Genomic DNA, 19,746 nt, shown 5'->3' with positions numbered 1-19,746 from the left:
TCGAGGGGCCAATTGGCCTACTCCTGCTCCTATTTCTTATGTTCTTATGACAGTGCAGCGCTCCCTCAGTACTGCCCCTCCGACAGTGCAGCGCTCCCTCAGTACTGCCCCGGACAGTGCAGCGCTCCCTCAGTACTGCCCCGGACAGTGCAGCGCTCCCTCAGTACTGCCCCTCCGACAGTGCAGCGCTTCCTCAGTACTGCCCCTCCGACAGTGCAGCGCTCCCTCAGTACTGCCCCTCCGACAGTGCAGCGCTCCCTCAGTACTGCCCCTCCGACAGTGCAGCGCTTCCCGCAGTACGCCCCTCCGACAGTGCAGCGCTCCCTCAGTACTACCCCCGGACAGTGCAGCATTCCCTCAGTACTGCCCCCGGACAGTGCAGCGCTCCCTCAGTACTGCCCCCGGACAGTGCAGCGCTCCCTCAGTACTGCTCCCTCCCCCTGGTACTCACTGTTTCATGAGGATCCGGGTAAGCAGAGTCTGTCTCCGCATGAAAAGCACAAACTGTCGGTTCAGGTAAACAAAGAAAGCACCGAAGAATCCGCAGGCGATCCTGGGAAACAAGGAGAGGAAACTCCATCACTTTCAGCACCGCTCGACCTGTCCCAGTCAGTGCCCGGCGCCCCCCCCGGTCAGTGTCCGGCGCCCCCCCCTGGTCAGTGTCCGTCGCCCCCCGGCCAGTGCCCAGCGCCCCCCCGGTCAGTGCCCAGCGCCCCCCGGTCAGTGCCCAGCGCCCCCCGGTCAGTGCCCAGCGCCCCCCGGTCAGTGCCCAGCATCCCCCGGTCAGTGCCCAGCGCCCCCCGGTCAGTGCCCAGCGCCCCCCGGTCAGTGCCCAGCGCCCCCCGGTCAGTGCCCAACGCCCCCCGGTCAGTGCCCAGCGTCCCCCGGTCAGTGCCCAGCGCCCCCCGGTCAGTGCCCAGCGCCCCCCGGTCAGTGCCCAGCGCCCCCCGGTCAGTGCCCAGCGCCCCCCGGTCAGTGCCCAGCGTCCCCCGGTCAGTGCCCAGCGTCCCCCGGTCAGTGCCCAGCGCCCCCCGGTCAGTGCCCAGCGTCCCCCGGTCAGTGCCCAGCGCCCCCCGGTCAGTGCCCAACGCCCCCCGGTCAGTGCCCAACGCCCCCCGGTCAGTGCCCAGCGTCCCCCGGTCAGTGCCCAGCGCCCCCCGGTCAGTGCCCAGCGCCCCCCGGTCAGTGCCCAGCGCCCCCCGGTCAGTGCCCAGCGTCCCCCGGTCAGTGCCCAGCGCCCCCCGGTCAGTGCCCAGCGCCCCCCGGTCAGTGCCCAGCGCCCCCCGGTCAGTGCCCAGCGCCCCCCGGTCAGTGCCCAGCGCCCCCCGGTCAGTGACCAACGCCCCCCGGTCAGTGCCCAACGCCCCCCGGTCAGTGCCCAGCGCCCCCCGGTCAGTGCCCAGCGCCCCCCGGTCAGTGCCCAGCGCCCCCCGGTCAGTGCCCAGCGCCCCCCGGTCAGTGCCCAGCGCCCCCCGGTCAGTGCCCAGCGTCCCCCGGTCAGTGCCCAGCGCCCCCCGGTCAGTGCCCAGCGCCCCCCCGGTCAGTGCCCAGCGCCCCCCGGTCAGTGCCCAACGCCCCCCGGTCAGTTCCCAGCGCCCCCCGGTCAGTGCCCAACGCCCCCCGGTCAGTGCCCAGCGCCCCCCGGTCAGTGCCCAACGCCCCCCGGTCAGTGCCCAACGCCCCCCGGTCAGTTCCCAGCGCCCCCCGGTCAGTGCCCAACGCCCCCCGGTCAGTTCCCAGCGCCCCCCGGTCAGTGCCCAGGTCTGGGTTGGCACCATCCCTGATTCCGAAACTTACCCGATGATTGCGAAAGCCGGAAGCTCCTGAAGGTCGAAAGGGTAATCTCCGCGGAAATTCGTTTTGAAGAGGGCGGTGATGGTGACTGAAGGGAGGAGAAAGCGAAAGTTAAACAAACCCAGGGTCCGGGGTCATAGACTAACAGCAGGATCACGGGTCAAGGTTCAAAGTGTCATTAACAACAGGGCCAGGGATCCAGGCGGCTCAAAGTGTCATTAATAAGAGGGACATGGATCCGGGGTCAAAGGGGCTTTAAAAACAGGACCAAGGGTCAGAGGTCAAAGATTAACAACAGGATGGAGTGTCAGAGGTCAAAGAGTCATTACAACATCGACTTGTATTTATATAGCACCTTTAACATAGTGAAACGCCCCAAGCCTCTTCACAGGAGCATCATCGAGCAAAGTTTGACACCGAGCAACATAATGAGCCCAGAACTTCGGGTCCCCACGGGTGAGGACGCGCTGGGTACACACGCGTAGGCCCAACGAAAGTGCCGGTTTCGTGCATGCACTGCGCATGCGCGGGAAACCGGAACTTCCGTTCCCTTGAAGGAAGGGGTTGACAGGTGGAACGCGTGCGCCGGAGAGGCAGCGCGTACGTCCGGAACTTCCGTTTTTTTCCCCAGGTTTCTCCGGGAGGACAAGTCTCCAGCAGTTACACTTTTAAAAAGCAGTCGCAAGGCCTGCTTTTAGCAAGGTAAGTGGTGAATTAAGTAAAATTAAAACATTTTTTCCACAGGTTTATTATTTTTAAATACTTTAAAGAAAGGTAAGTTTATTTTTAGCCCTATTAAAAACTGTAATTAATTTTTTCAAAAATTTAAATTATTGTTTAAAAGTTATTTTATGTAATTTATAGTTATTTTAAAAATGTGATTAAAAAAAAAATTATTTGAAGTTTTAGTTAGGTTTTGGGGCCAATCTCTATTCATAGATTTGACAGTTCTTCCTGTCAAATTTTATGAATGAAGCATTGCCTGCCGCCATTGGCTCTCCATGGCCCACGTGATCCCAGGGGACGCATCGAACTAACTGCGCCCCTGGGATACGCAAGCACTGCGCGGCAGCAGTTGGAGGAGGCCCAGGATCGGAATCCCACGCGGGCCCACAGCGCAACGGCCGGCGCGCTAGGTAAGTGCAGGTCAGGGGGCTTGCACCCGCGGGAAGCCTCCGACCCGAATTTCTGGCACAATTAAGGAAGACAGAAGAGAGGTAGCGAGGCGGAGAGGTTTAGGGAGGGAATTCCAGAGCTTAGGGCCTCGGCAGCTGAAGGCACGGCCGCCAATGGTGGAGCGATTATAATCAGGGATGCTGAAGAGGCCAGAATTAGAGGATGAGAATTTTAAAATCGAGGTGTTAGCGCACCGGGAGCCGAGTAGGTCAGCGAGCACAGGGGTGATGGGCGAACGGGACTTGGTGCGAGATAGGACGCGGGCAGTCGAGTTTTGGATGATCTCGAGTTTACGTAGGGTGGAATGTGGGAGACCAGCCAGGAGTGCGTTGGAATAGTCAAGTCTAGAGGTAACAAAGGCATGGAGGAGGGTTTCAGCAGTGGATGAGCTGAGGCAGGGGCGGAGACGGGCGATGTTAGGGAGGTGGAAATAGGCGGTCTTAGTGATGGCGCGGATATGTGGTCGGAAGCTCATTTCAGGGTCAAATATGACACCAAGGTAGAGAACGGTCTGGTTCTAGGCAGAGGGATGGAGTCGGTGGCAAGGGAACAGAGTGTAGAGCGGGGTCCAAAGACAAGAGCTTCGGTCTTCCCAATATTTAATTGGAGGAAATTTCTGCTCAATGAAGGGTCTAGCGAGAATGAGGAACTGAAAGATATTAATGACATGAGTCAGTCATTCATAAAAGAAAGACTTACGAAATGATACTGCGGGTGGCACTGTCCAGGGAGAGTATAAATACTCGGGCACGGGCACAACTTGCGCAGGGACATTCTTAACAGGAACTAGTGAAGGACACAACTAGACCTCTATGTTGTAAAACAGTTGATTAAAGCTTTGTTTAACACTTAGATCAAGTGCCCAGTAGTTTTCTTACGTCAATTAGTATTAGTAAAAATATAGTACTGGAGAAATTAATGGGACTTGTAACATTTGCATATTGAATTATCATTGGCCCGCAGGCATCTGTAAGGAATACCTATTATATTCACATGTGATCACATGCGGAGTTGTCATTGGCCTGCAGGCATCTGTAAGGACTGCTATTGTTTCTGAAGACCCAGCCAGGGGTCCTAACTCCATCTTGTCCCCACTGTGCTGTATGATTGAGATCACAGACGTGATGCTTCATAAAAGAGTTTAAACTGTAATACGCCGTTGTCCTGCAATTTACAGGAAACTTTGTGCTATCCGGCACCGACGGGACCGAGCTGTTGCCGTTCCCTCAACTGCCGGACACACCAGCGCTGATGTTGAAACATACGGAGATTTTCAGCTGTGTGAATCAACAAACCCAGCTTCTAAACAGTCGGCAAGCGTCTCTGTAGCGTCTCTAGCTGAAGCTGTTGCTCAGCTACAGACCTTGCAGAGCTTGACTGTTGAGAAAAAAGCAACGAAAATTTTAAAAACCTAACGAAACGGCTCCTGATTTTTGCTGGTGGCTCGAGCTTGCCGGACATTTAGCCTCCGGATAACACAAAGTTTCCTGTACTATTTTTGTACAAAGTGTGCAAAATAAGACATGGTGTCAGAACAGGGATTTAAAATTGTTGTGTATGTACCTTTAAGGGAATAACTGGTCTTAGACTGCAATACCGGCAGTGACCACCCCTGTATAAAAGGCCCTAGCAGGCTTCTGTAGTTTCAGTTTCAAGCTGCCTCTTGTTCAGTAAAGTACCTGTTAAACTGTTCTCCCGAAGTCCGTGTATTATTGAGGCCCGGACTTTACAGTGGTGACGAGTAAGTTCGAACTCAACTGCAGTGTGGCATCATCTCACGGGGATCTCGCCTGAAAGGAAGGTCCTGGAAGGTCGTAGTCTGAGCAACGGGCGTCGACCGAGGGCAACCGCCCAAAGAATCCATCGGTGTTTGGAGAATTGCGGCAGAGACTGTGGTTCCAGCGAATCGTGCTGGTAGCAGGTAGCGCGCTGACCCTTCCGGACTGCGGCGGGCTCAAGCTCGATTGAGCGGCTCTACAAATCGGGCCGCGCAGCGTCGCCGGGAAAAGAAAACAAGAGAGAGGGTGGAGCGCACAGGGCTCGAGAACAGGACAGCGGAGAGAAACTAAACGGGGGGGGAAGGAAAGCGAGACACGCCGAAGCTGCGGGTCGCCGCCATTACCCCGTAGAAGGCTAGGAGCAGCGTGGCAGTAAGGGGAAGAAGCAAAAGCGCGGGAGGCGCCATTTTATCCCGTTGGGGAAGAAGCAAAAGCGCGGGAGGCGCCATTTTATCCCGTTGGGGAAGAAGCAAAAGCGCGGGAGGCGCCATTTTATTCCATTGGGGAAGAAGCAAAAGCGCGGGAGGCGCCATTTTAAATCGCCCAAGATGACGAAAAGTGGCAGTATCACTGCTTTCGACAACGAGGTAGAAGACTGGACCACATATGTGGAAAGAATTGAAGTGTACTGCAAGGCAAATGAGGTGGCTGATGGAAAGAGGGCGTCGGTATTATTAAATCTGATGGGTGCGAGTACGTACGGCCTATTGCGGAATTTAATTACCCCAGCTAAACCAATGGAGAAAAGTTTTGAGGAGATTGCTCATATCTTACAGGAACACCTAAGCCCTACACCACTGCTGATAGCAGAAAGATTCAAGTTCCATAAAAGAAACCAGCGCAAAGATGAGAGTAATGCTGACTATCTTATGGAACTACGCAAGTTATTGAAGCACTGCCAGTTCGGAGCAGGACTGGCAGACACCTTACGGGATAAGTTTGTCTGCGGGCTCCAGAGTGAAGGAACCCAGAAATGACTTTCAAAAAAGGAGCTGACGCTAGAACAGGCTTTCAGCGTGGCAGTATCCTACGAAGCAGCAGCACAGGGAGTTGCAGAAATACAACAGAAACCACAAGAATACAGCGCTAACGAAATGGCGTATGGAGCCGAAAAGTGCTATCGCTGCGGCAGAACAACCCATGAGCAGAAGGACTGCTGGTTTAAAGACAAAATATGCAGGCAATGTGGGAAAATGGGACATATAGCAAGAGTCTGCAGGTCGGGAAAGAAGACCAACACGACAAGAACTACTAAGGAACAGTACAAGAAAGTAAAGAAACTGACAGATAGTAGTTCAGAAGATCAGGAGAGTGATAAGGACTCTGAGAGCAGGCGACTAAGTTGTTTAAAGTTACACAACGTGATCGCAAAAGAAGATCACCGAACCATTTGGGTCACCCTCATGATAGCAGGGTCCCCAGTGAAGATGGAATTGGACACAGGATCAGCCCTAACTGTCATGAATCGACGAGACTATGAGCGGCTACTCTCACACATACCCTTAAAGGACACGTCCATTGTATTGAAGACATACACGGGGCAAAAGGTCTACCCCAGAGGAAAAATAAGGGTGCCAGTTGAATATAACGGAAAGGAAACACAGAAACTATACATGTATATACTACGAGATGGATGACCACCATTATTGGGACGTGAATGGATCCGAAGACTACAATTGGATTGGCATTCCATTCTGGCACTAACTGTGACTGACAAAAAAGATGATGACGTCGCACCTGGACGTCTGTCACAAATTCTATCTGACGCGGAAGAGGTGTTCCAACACCAACAAGGACTTGGGACTCTAAAAGGAGTAAAGGCAACCATAAAGATAGAGGATAACGCAACCCCAAAATTTTTCAAGGCCAGACCGGTGCCATATGCGATATGCCCAGCTGTGGAAGCTGAACTGGAGGGTCTGGAGCGTTCGGGGGTGCTGTCTAAGGTGGACTGGAGCGAGTGGGCCACACCCATCATTCCTGTAATGAAGAAAGCATTGAGCAGCACGCCTGGGGAGCCAAGGAAGGTTCGCATCTGTGGGGACTTCAAGGTGACTGTGAACCCAGTCCTGCACACAGTACAGTATCCGCTTCCGCGGATAGAAGATATTTTCGCCTCACTATCTGGAGGGAAACATTTTACAAAGATTGACCTGGCTCAAGCGTATCTACAAATGGAGGTGGAAGAAGCATCTAGGAAATACCTCACGATAAACACTCACACGGGCCTTTACCAGTACAATCGACTGGTATTTGGGGTAGCATCGGCCCCGGCTATGTGGCAGAGGGCGATGGAACAAGTCCTGCAAGGGATCCCGGGGACCCAGTGTTATTTGGACGACATCCTGGTTACGGGTGAAAATGACAATGAACACCTTGCCAACCTGGAACAGGTGCTCACAAGATTGCAGGAATATGGGCTACGAGCCAACCGTCCCAAATGCGAGTTCTTCAGGAGACAAATCTCGTATTGTGGCCACATGATTGATGAGGAAGGGTTGCATAAGTCGCCGGACAAGATCGAGGCTGTAGTCAAGGCTCCAGCACCAGAAAATGTGTCGCAACTGAGGTCGTTCCTCGGGTTGGTGAACTACTACCATAAGTTCTTGCCGAATTTATCTACAATTCTGCACCCACTGAACGCCCTCCTTCAAACTGGTGTAACATGGAAATGGAGTGATGAGTGTAAGCGTGCCTTTCAGGAATGTAAATGCCAAATCACTTCAAAAGAAGTATTGGCCCACTACAACCCAACACTACCGATTCGGTTGGCATGTGATGTGCCAAGTTACGGCATTGGAGCGGTGCTGTCACACAAATTCTGTGACGGTTCAGCGAGGCCAATAGCCTTTGCATCGCGCTCGCTAACCTCAGCCGAGCGTAACTATGCCCAGATTGACAGGGAGGCCCTCAGCCTGGTGTGGGGGGTGAAGAAGTTCAATCACTATCTGCACGGGCAGAAATTCACCCTACTGACTGATCATCAACCCCTGGTCTCAATTTTTAATCCAAAGAAGGGCGTTCCGGTGATGACGGCGCAACGGCTGCAAAGATGGTCACTTTTTCTAGGGACACATCAGTATGACATAGAGTACAAAGGTACGAAACAACATGGAAACGCTGATGGGCTGTCGCGCCTACCGTTGCCTACGGCGGAAGAAGCACCTGCAGTGGACCCTGTGGAGATATTCCATGCGACCATAGTCGAATGTTTGCCTGTTGCAAACGCAAGTATTGAGAAGGAAACCTGAAATGACCCGACGCTCTCTCGGGTCTATGATTTGACGGTGAAGGGATGGCCAGCATATGGCGACTCACTGTTGCCAGCATTCTCGCCAAGGAGGGAACAGCTGTCAGTGTGCCGGGGAACCTTGATGTGTGGATCCCGAGTGGTAATTCCACCCAAGTTGAGAGGTAGAGTACTCAATGAGCTTCACGAGGGTCATCTGGGAGGGGTAAAAATGAAGAGCCTAGCCAGGGCGTTTGTGTGGTGGCCGGGAATCGATAAAGAAATCGAGGATATGACCAAGAGATGCACAGGATGCCAGAAGGTCCAAAACGCTCCACCACAGGCCCCGCTACATCCATGGGAGTGGCCCTCATCTCCATGGCAACGGGTACACATTGATTTCGCTGGTCCATTTATGGACTCAATGTTTCTAATTGCTGTGGACGCCCATTCGAAATGGCCAGAGGTCATTAAAATGTCCTCCACCACCACGGAGAAAACTATTGCGGTCCTAAGGACCATCTTCACCAGGAATGGGTTGCCAGAACAGATCTGTTCCGACAATGGCCCACAGTTTGTGTCTGAGGATTTCCGGAGGTTCCTGAAGAATAATGGGGTGAAACATTACACATCTGCCCCATATCATCCAGCCACAAATGGATTGGCTGAGAGGTTTGTTCAGACCTTTAAAAAGGCCATAAAGGTAATGTATAATGACGACATACCACTGCAACACAAGGTGGATAACTTCCTGTTTGCTTACCGGAATGCGACACATGCAGTAACCAACCAAACTCCAGCCGTACTGTTTTTCAACCGGAGACTAAGATGTCGCTTGGATTTGCTCAAACCAAACATAAGACGAGATGTTGAGGATAAGCAGTTCCAGCACATAAATGAGAAGCCAACCAGGAGCTTCAAGATAGGGCAACCAGTCTTGGCCCGCGACTACCGAACAGAAAAATGGCAGCCAGGCACGATATGCACACAGTAGGGACCACTAATGTACACAGTGGACGTTGGAGAGAGCATCGTGAGACGCCATGCTGACCAGATTCTAGAGTCACAGGAACAAGCCAAGCCTGTACCACAAGCATGTGCACCTGGTAATGAGCCCGAAGTACAGATTGCGTCTACCTCAGAAGCAGGGGTATTGGATGCTGACGAACCAACCAATGACAATGAGCCAGAATTGACTCCACCACCAGAACAGGATACTCGAGAAAGGCACTATCCAGTCCGGATCAGGAAGCCTCCTCAAAGACTGAACTTATAAATGACTATTTCAGTTGATGTATATATTACTGAGAAAATTGTAATTGTAATTAGTTATTATTTAGTTGTTAAATGAATGTTATGTACTGTTTATCTAAAAGGGGAGGAATTGTTGTGTATGTACCTTTAAGGGAATAACTGGTCTTAGACTGCAGTACCGGCAGTGACCACCCCTGTATAAAAGGCCCTAGCAGGCTTCTGTAGTTTCAGTTTCAAGCTGCCTCTTGTTCAGTAAAGTACCTGTTAAACTGTTCTCCCAAAGTCCGTGTATTATTGAGGCCCGGACTTTACAGAAATGGACATCGTTGGAGCTCCCTTACCTCGAATGAATTGGGAATCCTTGAACTTACATAGAGAATGGTGCAAGTTCAAGCAACACATGCAGTTGATGTTCTCGGGTCCGTTGAAAAGCAAAGGGGAGGAAGAAAGATGCAGCTACCTACTCCTATGGATCGGAGAAAAAAGGGAGAGACATTTTTAACACATGGTCTCTCACCGCGGATGAAGCAAAGGTACTGAAAAGTTATTTTGACCGTTTTGAAGCATATGTGATGCCCAAGACAAATACGATATTCGCTAGGTACAAGTTTCAGGAGAAAGTACAAGGAGCTAGTGAGTCGTTTGAACAGTTCGTGACTGAGTTAAAACTGTTGGTAAATGACTGTGAATATGCAGATAAAGATGAGATGGTCAGAGACTGCATCATGTTTGGAATACATTCAGCTGAAGTGAGAGAGAAACTTTTGAATGTTGGGTCCAGGCTAACGCTGGACAAAGCTATGGGCATAGCTAGATCGCACGAGATAGCCAAAGCACAGTTGAAAACCATAACCGGCGCCACGAGCAGCTCGAGTGAACAGACAGTGCACGCAGTTAATAGATACACAGCAAAGAACACCGCCCAGAGAGCGTGTTTCAGAACAGAAAGAGTTCTAAAAATGAGCGACACAGACACAAAACGCTTCAAAAACTGTGGATATTGTGGAAACAAGATGCATGGAGAAAAGGAGCATTGCCCTGCCAAAGGAAGGCAATGTGCTAAATGTGGTAAACGGAACCACTTTACTAAAGTTTGCAGGACTGTTTTCGGAACAACAGTACACACAGTGAGTGACAGCCAAATGCCAGATAGAGAGCCAAATGCAGAGGAACTGTTTATTGATTCGGTGTCACAGAAAAAACAGATTTCAGAGACTGAGCAAGCCTATGCCGATATTGAGATAGGAAAACAGGGCAAAGAGCTTAAGTTTAAACTAGGCACTGGAGCTCAGGTTAATGTAATTCCTCTGAGTGAATATCACAGTTTGAAGGATGAGTGTGAGCTACAGCCCACCTCACGCAGACTGACCAGCTATGGGGGTGAGCAGCTCAATGTAAAAGGCACATGCGTGATGAAATGCAAGTACAAAGAAAGCGACATGATGTTGGACTTTTACATTGTTGACACTCAAGCACCTCCAGTGCTAGGTCTAAAGGCATGTTTAGACATGGACCTCGTCAAGCTAGTGCTATCATTGACAGCACCAGTTGAGAAGCAGACAGTCATGGAGGAGTTTGCTGACGTTTTCAAAGGAACCGGACTATTCCCAGGTGAATGCACTATTCACCTTGACCCAGCAGCAACCCCTGTGGTTTGCCCACCGAGAAGGATACCCCTTGCTCCACGTAGTCGCCTGAAGGAGGAGCTGCAGAGCATGGAGAATACAGAAATCATCGTCCGGGAAACAGAACCGACAGAGCGGGTCAACGCGTTAGTCGTGGTTGAGAAACCACGTACAGGCAAGCTCAGAGTCTGTCTCGACCCCAGAGATTTGAACAAGGCTATCAAACGCCCTCACTACCCTCTACCAACGCTAGATGACATCACACCCAAGCTAGTGGGAGCACGTTACTTCAGGATACTGGACTATCAAGCTCACGGAAGAATCATCTCAGCTAACAACGTTCAACACATCATTTGGACGCTACCGATTTCTGCGTTTACCATTTGGTCTTATCTCAGCTCAGGATGAATTCCAGCGGAAGATCGATGAAACCTATGAAGGCCTCGACGGAGTAGTCGCAATCGTAGACGACATCCTCATCTATGGCAGGAATAGAAAGGAACATGACAGGAACCTCCGTGCGATGCTACAAAGATCACGGGAGAAAGGTATCCGGCTCAACCCCGAGAAAAGCATAATCGGATCCACTGAGATCAGTTATTTCGGGCATCGCCTCTCAACTGATGGCATTAAGCCGGATCCAGGGAAAATCTCCGCCATCAAGAAAATGGAGCCGCCGAAGAACCGCGCAGAGCTAGAGACAGTACCAGGCATGGTTAACTACTTAGCCAAGTTTGCCCCGAGCCTCTCCGAAATCAACGCACCCATGCGTCAGTTGCTCAAACAATCCAATGAGTTCCTGTGGGACAAACAACATGACACAGCATTTCAGAAAATGAAAGACCTAATCACCAGAGAACCAGGACCAGTTCTTGCCTACTTCGACCCCAACAAAGAGCTCAGACTACAAGTGGATGCGTCAAAGTACGGACTAGGCGCAGTATTACTGCAAGAAGGAAAGCCCATCGGCTACGCTTCCAGATCTCTCTCAGACAGTGAAATCAACTATGCTCAAATCGAGAAAGAGCTATGTGCAATTCTGTTTGGATGTAAGCGTTTCCACCAGTACGTCTATGGCCGACAAGTCATTGTGAAATCTGACCACAAGCCCCTCGAGTCAATCATGAGGAAACCACTAGCTGCAGCCCCACCAAGGCTACAGAGAATGATCCTTCAGCTACAGAAGTACGACTTCACAATCATTCACCGTCCAGGCAAAGACATTCCTGTCGCAGACACACTCTCCAGAAAGTCTCTTAGCTACCAGGACAGCAGCCTCAGTGAAGGCATGGATGTGCAGGTGCACATGCACATGGTGTACAACAGCTTACCTGTGAGTGACTCAAAACTGAAGGAGATCCGAGCAGGAACAGAGAAAGATGCACAACTCACACTGCTGAGCAAAGTCATACATGAAGGATGGCCTGAGGAAAGGAGGAAATGCCCTCAGAGCATATCTGAATTTTGGAACCACAGAGATGAACTGTCACAAATCAACGGAATCGTCTTCAAAGGGGAGAAAATCATCATTCCTACCAGTCTCAGAAGAAATGTTGACAAAAATTCATGCTGGACATATGGACATGGAAAAATGCAAACAAAGAGCACGTGACATTATGTTTTGGCCCGGAATGTGCAAACACATTGAGGACATTGTCGGAAAATGTTCCATTTGTCTAGAACGCCACCCATCAAATGTCAAAGAGCCCATGATACCTCACCATATCCCAGACAGGCCCTGGCAGGTCGCGGCAACGGATCTGTTCACATGGAACAATGAGGACTACATAGTGACTGTTGATTACTACAGCAGATTTTTTAAATTGGACAAGCTTCACAGCACCACATCTGCAGCTGTGATCCACAAGCTAAAGGCAGCCTTTGCCAGGCATGGCATTGTAGAGACTTTATTCTCAGACAATGGCCCCCAATACAAATCAAAAGCGTTGGAGTCGTTTGCCAAGGCATGGGGTTTCACACATGTCGCATCAAGCCCACATTACCCTCAAAGTAATGGCCTTGCTGAAAAAACAGTCCAGATTGCAAAAACACTCATGGACAAAGCCAAAGCGGACAAAAGAGACCCCTACATCAGTCTCCTTGAGTACCGCAACACTCGGTTGACAACTTCAAGTCACCAGCACAGCTGTTGATGAGCCGCAGACTTCGCTCAATCCTTCCAAGCACCAACCAGCAGCTGCAGCCAGAGGTCGTCAGCTGCAAGCAAGTGCATGCAAAACGTGTACAGAGACAGCAACACCAAAAAAGATACTATGACAGGTCAGCTAGACTACTGCCGCCGTTGTACAATGGAGAATCCGTCAGAATCCAGGAGCATGACTACTGGAAGCCAGCAGTCATCATCCAGCCAGCTGACACTGAGCGATCGTATCACGTCCGCACCCCAGAAGGACAGGTGTACCGCCGCAATCGCAGGCACCTCCTGAACACCAAGGAACAACACCGTCATTCCGACGAGAGGATCCGTTCAACAGAGTGTGATGAACAGAGCAATACACAAAACACATCATACTTACCTGAACCTAAACCTGAACCTGATTAGTTGACCGATTCAGGAGCATGCTCAGTTCCATACCACACAAGGTCGGGTCGAGAGGTCAAGCCTAGAGTTATCCTTGACTTGTGAACTGTCAAAGGGTGTAGGCGGATCGCTGCCCTAAAAAAAATCTGTACATCGTTATCGAAACGTTGAGATGTTTTCAGCACTAGTTAAATGCTGAGTTTACTTATATGTTTATGCTACTGAGAACATTAGGTAGAAGAAAGGTTTAAAAATAATGCATAACATTTTTCTTTTAAAAGAAAGGGGATGTAACATTTGCATATTGAATTATCATTGGCCCGCAGGCATCTGTAAGGAATACCTATTATATTCACATGTGATCACATGCTGAGTTGTCATTGGCCTGCAGGCATCTGTAAGGACTGCTATTGTTTTTGAAGACCCAGCCAGGGGTCCTAACTCCATCTTGTCCCCACTGTGCTGTATGATTGAGATCACAGACGTGATGCTTCATAAAAGAGTTTAAACTGTAATACTCCGTTGTCCTGCAATTTATTATTTTTGTACAAAGTGTGCAAAACAAGACAGGACTCAAAGCCGATAAATCTCCTGGACCTGATGGCCTACATCCTCAGGTTTTGAAAGAGGTGGCTATAGAGGTAGTGGATGCATTGGTTGTCATTTTCCGAAATTCCATAGTTCCCGCGGATTGGAAGGTAGCAAATGTAACCTTAAGAAAGGAGGGAGAGAGAAAACGGGGGAACTACAGACCAGTGAGCCTGACATCAGTAGTTGGGAAAATGCTAGAATCTATTATTAAGGACGTGGTAACAGGGCACTTAGAAAATAATAATAGGGTTGGGCAGAGTCAACATGGATTTATGAAAGGGAAATCATGTTTGACAAATCTGTTTGAGGTTGTAACTAGCAGAATAGATAAGGGGGAACCAGTGGATGTGGTGTATTTGGATTTTCAGAAGGCATTCAATAAGGTGCCACACAAGAGGTTATTAAACAAAATTAGGGCTCATGGGACTGGGGATATTATACCAGCATGGACTGAGGATTGGTTAACGGACAGAAAACAGAGAGTAGGAATAAACGGGTCATTTTCGGGTTGGCAGGCTGTACCTAGTTGGGTACCGCAAGGATCAGTGCTTGGGTCTGAGCTATTCACAATCTACATCAATGATTTAGATGAGGGGACCAAATGTAATATATCCAAGTTTGCTGATGATACAAAGCTGGGTGAATGTACGTTGTGAGGAGGATGCAAGGAGGCTTCAAGAGGATATAGACAGGCCAAGTGAGTGGGCAAGAACACGGCAAATGGAATATAATGAGGAGAAATGTGGAGTTATCCACTTTGGCAGGAAAAATAGAAAAGCAGCATATTTTTTTAAATGGTGAGATGTAGATGGGAAATAGGAGATGAGGGTCCAAAGGTCATTAACAACATGGGCAAAAGTCAACGGGTAAGGAACAGGGCAGGCGGTCAAAGGGTCATTGACTGGGACAAATGGGGGGGTCTGGCATCCAGCTCACTAACACGGAGAGTGGGACCAAAGCTTACCTGCGTCTTTAATCCACACAGACATCACTCGGAACATGAAGGCACTGAATGTCCCGCCCAGGAATCCCCTCCAGTAGTTACGCACAGCAAAATAGGTGCAGGTCACCTCAATACTGAACAGGACACCTGCAAAAGATAGGTAAGGGACATCAGAGCACTGGGACCCCACCTACACGCCCCACACCAGTACAGCATGGGTTAGATACAGAGTAAAGCTCCCTCTACACTGTCCCATCAAACACTCCCAGGGCAGGTACAGCACGGGTTAGATACAGAGTAAAGCTCCCTCTACACTGTCCCATCAAACACTCCCAGGGCAGGTACAGCATGGGTTAGATACAGAGTAATGCTCCCTCTACACTGTCCCATCAAACATTCCCAGTGCAGGTACAGCACAGGTTAGATACAGAGTAAAGCTCCGTCTACACTGTCCCATCAAACACCCCCAGGGCAGGTACAGCACGGGTTAGATACAGAGTAAAGCTCCCTCTACACTGTCCCATCAACACTCCCAGGGCAGGTAGAGCACAGGTTAGATACAGAGTAAAGCTCCCTCTGCACTGTCCCATCAACACTCCCAGGGCAGGTAGAGCCGGGTTAGATACAGAGTAAAGCTCCCTCTACACTGTCCCATCAAACACTCCCAGGGCAGGTACAGCACGGGTTAGATACAGAGTAAAGCTCCCTCTACACTGTCCCATCAAACACTCCCAGGGCAGGTACAGCACGGGTTAGATACAGAGCAAAGCTCCCTCTACACTGCCCATTAAACACTCCCTGGGCAGGTACAGCACGGGTTAGATATAGAGTAAAGCTCCCTCTACACTGTCCCATCAAACACTCCCAGGGCAGGTACAGCACGGGTTAGATACAGAGTAAAGCTCCCTCTACACTGTCCCATCAAACACTCCCAGGGCAGGTACAGCACGGGTTAGATACAGAGTAAAGCTCCCTCTACACTGTCCCATCAAACACTCCCATGGCAGGTACAGCATGGGTTAGATACAGAGTAAAGCTCCCTCTACACTGTCCCATCAACACTCCCAGGGCAGGTACAGCATGGGTTAGATACAGAGTAAAGCTCCCTCTACACTGTCCCATCAAACACTCCCATGGCAGGTACAGCATGGGTTAGATACAGAGTAAAGCTCCTTCTACACTGTCCCATCAAACACTCCCAGGGCAGGTACAGCACGGGTTAGATACAGAGTAAAGCTCCCTCTACACTGTCCCATCAACACTCTCAGGGCAGGTACAGCATGGATTAGATACAAAACGAAGCTCCCTCTAGTTTCCTCCCTCTTGATAGATAAAGTGAATTGGCAAAACTGTGGCAAATGGATTTCAAGCTAAGCAATCAAAGCCCTCCCTCAGCTGATGAATCAGTACTCCTCCATGTTGAACACCACTTGGAAGAAGCACTGAGAGTAGCAAGGGCACAGAATCTACTCTGGGTGGGGGACTTCAAGGGCACAGAATCTACTCTGGGTGGGGGACTTCAATGTCCATCACCAAGAGTGGCTCGGTAGCACCACTACTGACCGAGCTGGCCGAGTCCTGAAGGACATGTCTGCGACAGGTGGTGAGAGAACCAACACAAGGGAAAAACCTACATGACCTCGTCCTCACCAATCTACCTGTCACAGATGCATCTGTCCATGACAGCATTGGCAGCAGTGACCACCGCACAGTTATTGTGGAGACAAAGTCCCGTCCTCACACTGAGGACACCCTCCATCGTGTTGTGTGGCACTACCACCATGCTAAATGGGATAGAGTCTGAACACATCTAGCAGCTCAAAACTGGGCATCCAGGAGGCGCTGTGGGCCATCAGCAGCAGCAGAATTGGATTCCACCACAATCTGTAACCTCATGGCCCGGCATATCCCTCACTCTACCATTACCATCAAGCCAGGGGACCAACCCTAGTTCAACGACGAGTGTAGAAGAGCATGCCAGGAGCAGCACCAGGCGCACCTAAAAATGAGGTGCCAACCTGGGGAAGCTGCAACACAGGACTACATGCATGCTAAAAAGCGGAAGCAGCATGCTATAGACAGGGCTAAGCGATCCCACAATCAACGGATCAGATCAAAGCTCTGCAGTCCTGCCACATCCAGTCGTGAGTGGTGGTGGACCATTAAACAACTAACGGGAGGAGGAGGCTCCAAGAACATCCCCATCCTCAATGATGGTGGAGCCCAACACGTGAGTGCAAAAGACAAGGCTGGAGCATTTGCAACCATCTTCAGCCAGAAGTGCCGAGTGGATGATCCATATCGGCCTCCTCCTGAGGTCCCCAGCATCACAGATGCCAGTCTTCAGACCAATTCGATTCACTTGTGCGATATTAAGAAACGGCTGAGCGCACCGGATACAGCAAAGGCTATGGGCCCCGACAACATCCCGGCTATTGTGCTGAAGACTTGTGCTCCAGAACTACCTGCGCCTCGAGCCAAGCTGTTGCAGTACAGCTACAACACTGGCATCTATCCGACAATGTGGAAAACTGCCCAAGTATGTCCTGTCCACAAAAAGCAGGACAAATCCAACCCGGCCAATTACCGCCCCATCAGTCTACTCTCAATCATCAGCAAAGTGATGGAAGATGTCACTGACAGTGCTATCAAGCGGCACTTACTCACCAATAACCTGCTCACTGATGCCCAGTTTTGTTTCGGCCAAGACCACTCGGCTCCCGACCTCATTACACAGCCTTGGTCCAAACATGGACAAAGGAGCTGAATTCCAGAGGTGAGGTGAGAGTGACTGCCCTTGACATCAAGGCAGCATTTGACCAAGTGTGGCATCAAGGAGCCCTAGTAAAACTGAAGTCAATGGGAATCAGGGGGGAAACTCTCCACTGGCTGGAGTCATACCTAGCACAAAGGAAGATGGTTGTGGTGGTTGAAGGTCAATCATCACAGCCCCAGGACATCGCTGCAGGAGTTCCTCAGGGCAGTGTCCTAGGCCCAACCATCTTCAGCTGCTTCATCAATGACCTTCCCTCCAACATAAGGTCAGAAATGGGGATGTTCGCTGATGACTGCACAGTGTTCAGCGCCATTCACAACTCCACAGATAATGAAGCAGTCCATGCCCGTATGCAACAAGACCTGGACGACGTTCAGGCTTGGGCTGATAAGTGGCAGGTAACATTCGCGCCACACAAGTGCCAGGCAATGACTATCTCCAACAAGCGAGAGTTGAACCACCTCCCCTTGACATTCAATGGCATTATCATCGCTGAATCCCCCACTATCAACATCCTGGGGGCACCATTGACCAGAGTCATAACTGGACCAGCCACATAAATACTGTGGCAACAAGAGCAGGTCAGAGGCTGGGAATTCTGCGGCGAGTGTCTCACCTCCTGACTCCCCAAAGTCTTTCCACCATCTACAAGGCACAAGTCAGGAGTGTGATGGAATACTCCCCACTTGCCTGGAAGAGTGCAGCTCCAACTCCGTCCCTAACAGCACTGTTGGGAGTACCTTCACCACACGGACTGCCGCGGTTCAAGGCGGCGGCTCACCGCCACCCTCTCAAGGGCAATTAGAAATGGGCAATAAATGCTGGCCTTGCCATCGATGCCCATATCCCATAAAAACGAATAAAAGAAAAAAGTACTGCCCCTCTGACAGTGCAGCACTCCCTCAGTACTGCCTCTCTGACAGTGCAGCGCTCCCTCAGTACTGCCCCTCTGACAGTGCAGCACTCCCTCAGTGCGGCACTCCCTCAGTACTGCCCCTACGACAGTGCAGCACTCCCTCAGTACTGCCCCTCTGACAGTGCAGCGCTCCCTCAGTACTGACCCTCCGACAGTGCAGCGCTCCCTCAGTACTGCCTCTCCGACAGTGCAGCGCTCCCTCAGTACTGCCCCTCCGACAGTGCGGCGCTCCCTCAGTACTGCCCCTCCGACAGTGCGGCGCTCCCTCAGTACTGCCCCTACGACAGTGCAGCACTCCCTCAGTACTGCCCCTCCGACAGTGCAGCCCTCCCTCAGTACTGCCCCTCCGACACTGCAGCACTCCCTCAGTACTGCCCCTCCGACAGTGCAGTGCTCCCTCAGTACTGCCCCTCCGACAGTGCAGCACTCCCTCAGCACTGCCCCTCCGACAGTGCAGCGCTCCCTCACTAATGGCACCCTGGGAGTGTCGGCCTGGGATAATGTGGCTCGAGTCTCTGGAGTGGGGATCGAACACATGACCTGCTGACTCAGAGTGGAGAGTGAGGTCGACGGAGCCACACTGACACAAGTGATGGACCATTTCACAGCATGCGGGATAAGCAGAATTGCTCCTCTCTCTACCTTGCCCGAAACTGGTCTTTTTTCCAGAGAGAGGCAGATTAACAAAACCTTGACAGAATGCAGAGAAGGGGAAATAAAGCATAAGAGCCAGAAACTTGCCTCCGAGGGGAGTCCCGAAACAGCAGCCAACTCCCACAGCACAACCCACAGTAGAAACATCACCGCAGAAATGGTAGTGCTCCTGGGAGAGAGAGGAGAGAGAGAGAGACAGAGAGAGAGAGAGACAGAGAGAGAGAGACAGAGAGAGAGAGAGAGAGAGAGAGAGAGACAGAGAGAGAGAGACAGAGAGAGAGAGACAGAGAGAGAGAGAGACAGAGAGAGAGAGACGAGAGAGAGAGAGAGAGACAGAGAGAGAGAGAGAGACAGAGAGAGAGAGAGACAGAGAGAGAGAGAGAGGGGGGAGATGAGAGAGAGAGAGAGAGAGAGCAGCGAGAGAGAGAGCACGAGAGAGAGAGAGCGAGAGACAGAGAGAGAGACAGA

General features: G+C 51.0%; 1 protein-coding gene across 1 annotated transcript; it reads right to left on the bottom strand.

The window, feature by feature from the left end:
- Positions 1 to 422: 422 nt before the first annotated feature.
- LOC147080545 (chloride channel protein-like) lies at positions 423 to 19,443 on the bottom strand. The gene is made up of 4 exons (XM_085981162.1): positions 19,366 to 19,443; positions 14,954 to 15,079; positions 1,798 to 1,882; positions 423 to 553 (listed from the first exon to the last, which is right to left on the bottom strand). The coding sequence occupies exons 2-4, from the start codon at positions 14,988 to 14,990 to the stop codon at positions 448 to 450; spliced, it is 228 nt and encodes a 75-aa protein (XP_085837288.1). The 5' UTR covers positions 14,991 to 15,079; positions 19,366 to 19,443; the 3' UTR covers positions 423 to 447.
- Positions 19,444 to 19,746: the final 303 nt, after the last annotated feature.

Source organism: Somniosus microcephalus, unplaced genomic scaffold (assembly GCF_052327205.1).
Source record: "Somniosus microcephalus isolate GS21.2 unplaced genomic scaffold, FLI_Smic_1.0 scaffold1465, whole genome shotgun sequence".
NCBI classification, from domain to species: domain Eukaryota; kingdom Metazoa; phylum Chordata; class Chondrichthyes; order Squaliformes; family Somniosidae; genus Somniosus; species Somniosus microcephalus.
This window is presented reverse-complemented; position numbering and strand designations above follow the sequence as displayed.

What these genes read in the sequence shown, in the direction of transcription:
- LOC147080545 (XM_085981162.1), bottom strand. Translation starts at nt 14,990, where the DNA reads ATGTTCCGAGTGATGTCTGTGTGGATTAAAGACGCAG. An exon ending in TGTGTGGATTAAAGACGCAG is followed by an intron (nt 1,883 to 14,953) that starts GTAAGCTTTGGT and finishes TCCTCCCTTCAG; the next exon opens with TCACCATCACCGCCCTCTTC. An exon ending in CCGGCTTTCGCAATCATCGG is followed by an intron (nt 554 to 1,797) that starts GTAAGTTTCGGA and finishes CTTGTTTCCCAG; the next exon opens with GATCGCCTGCGGATTCTTCG.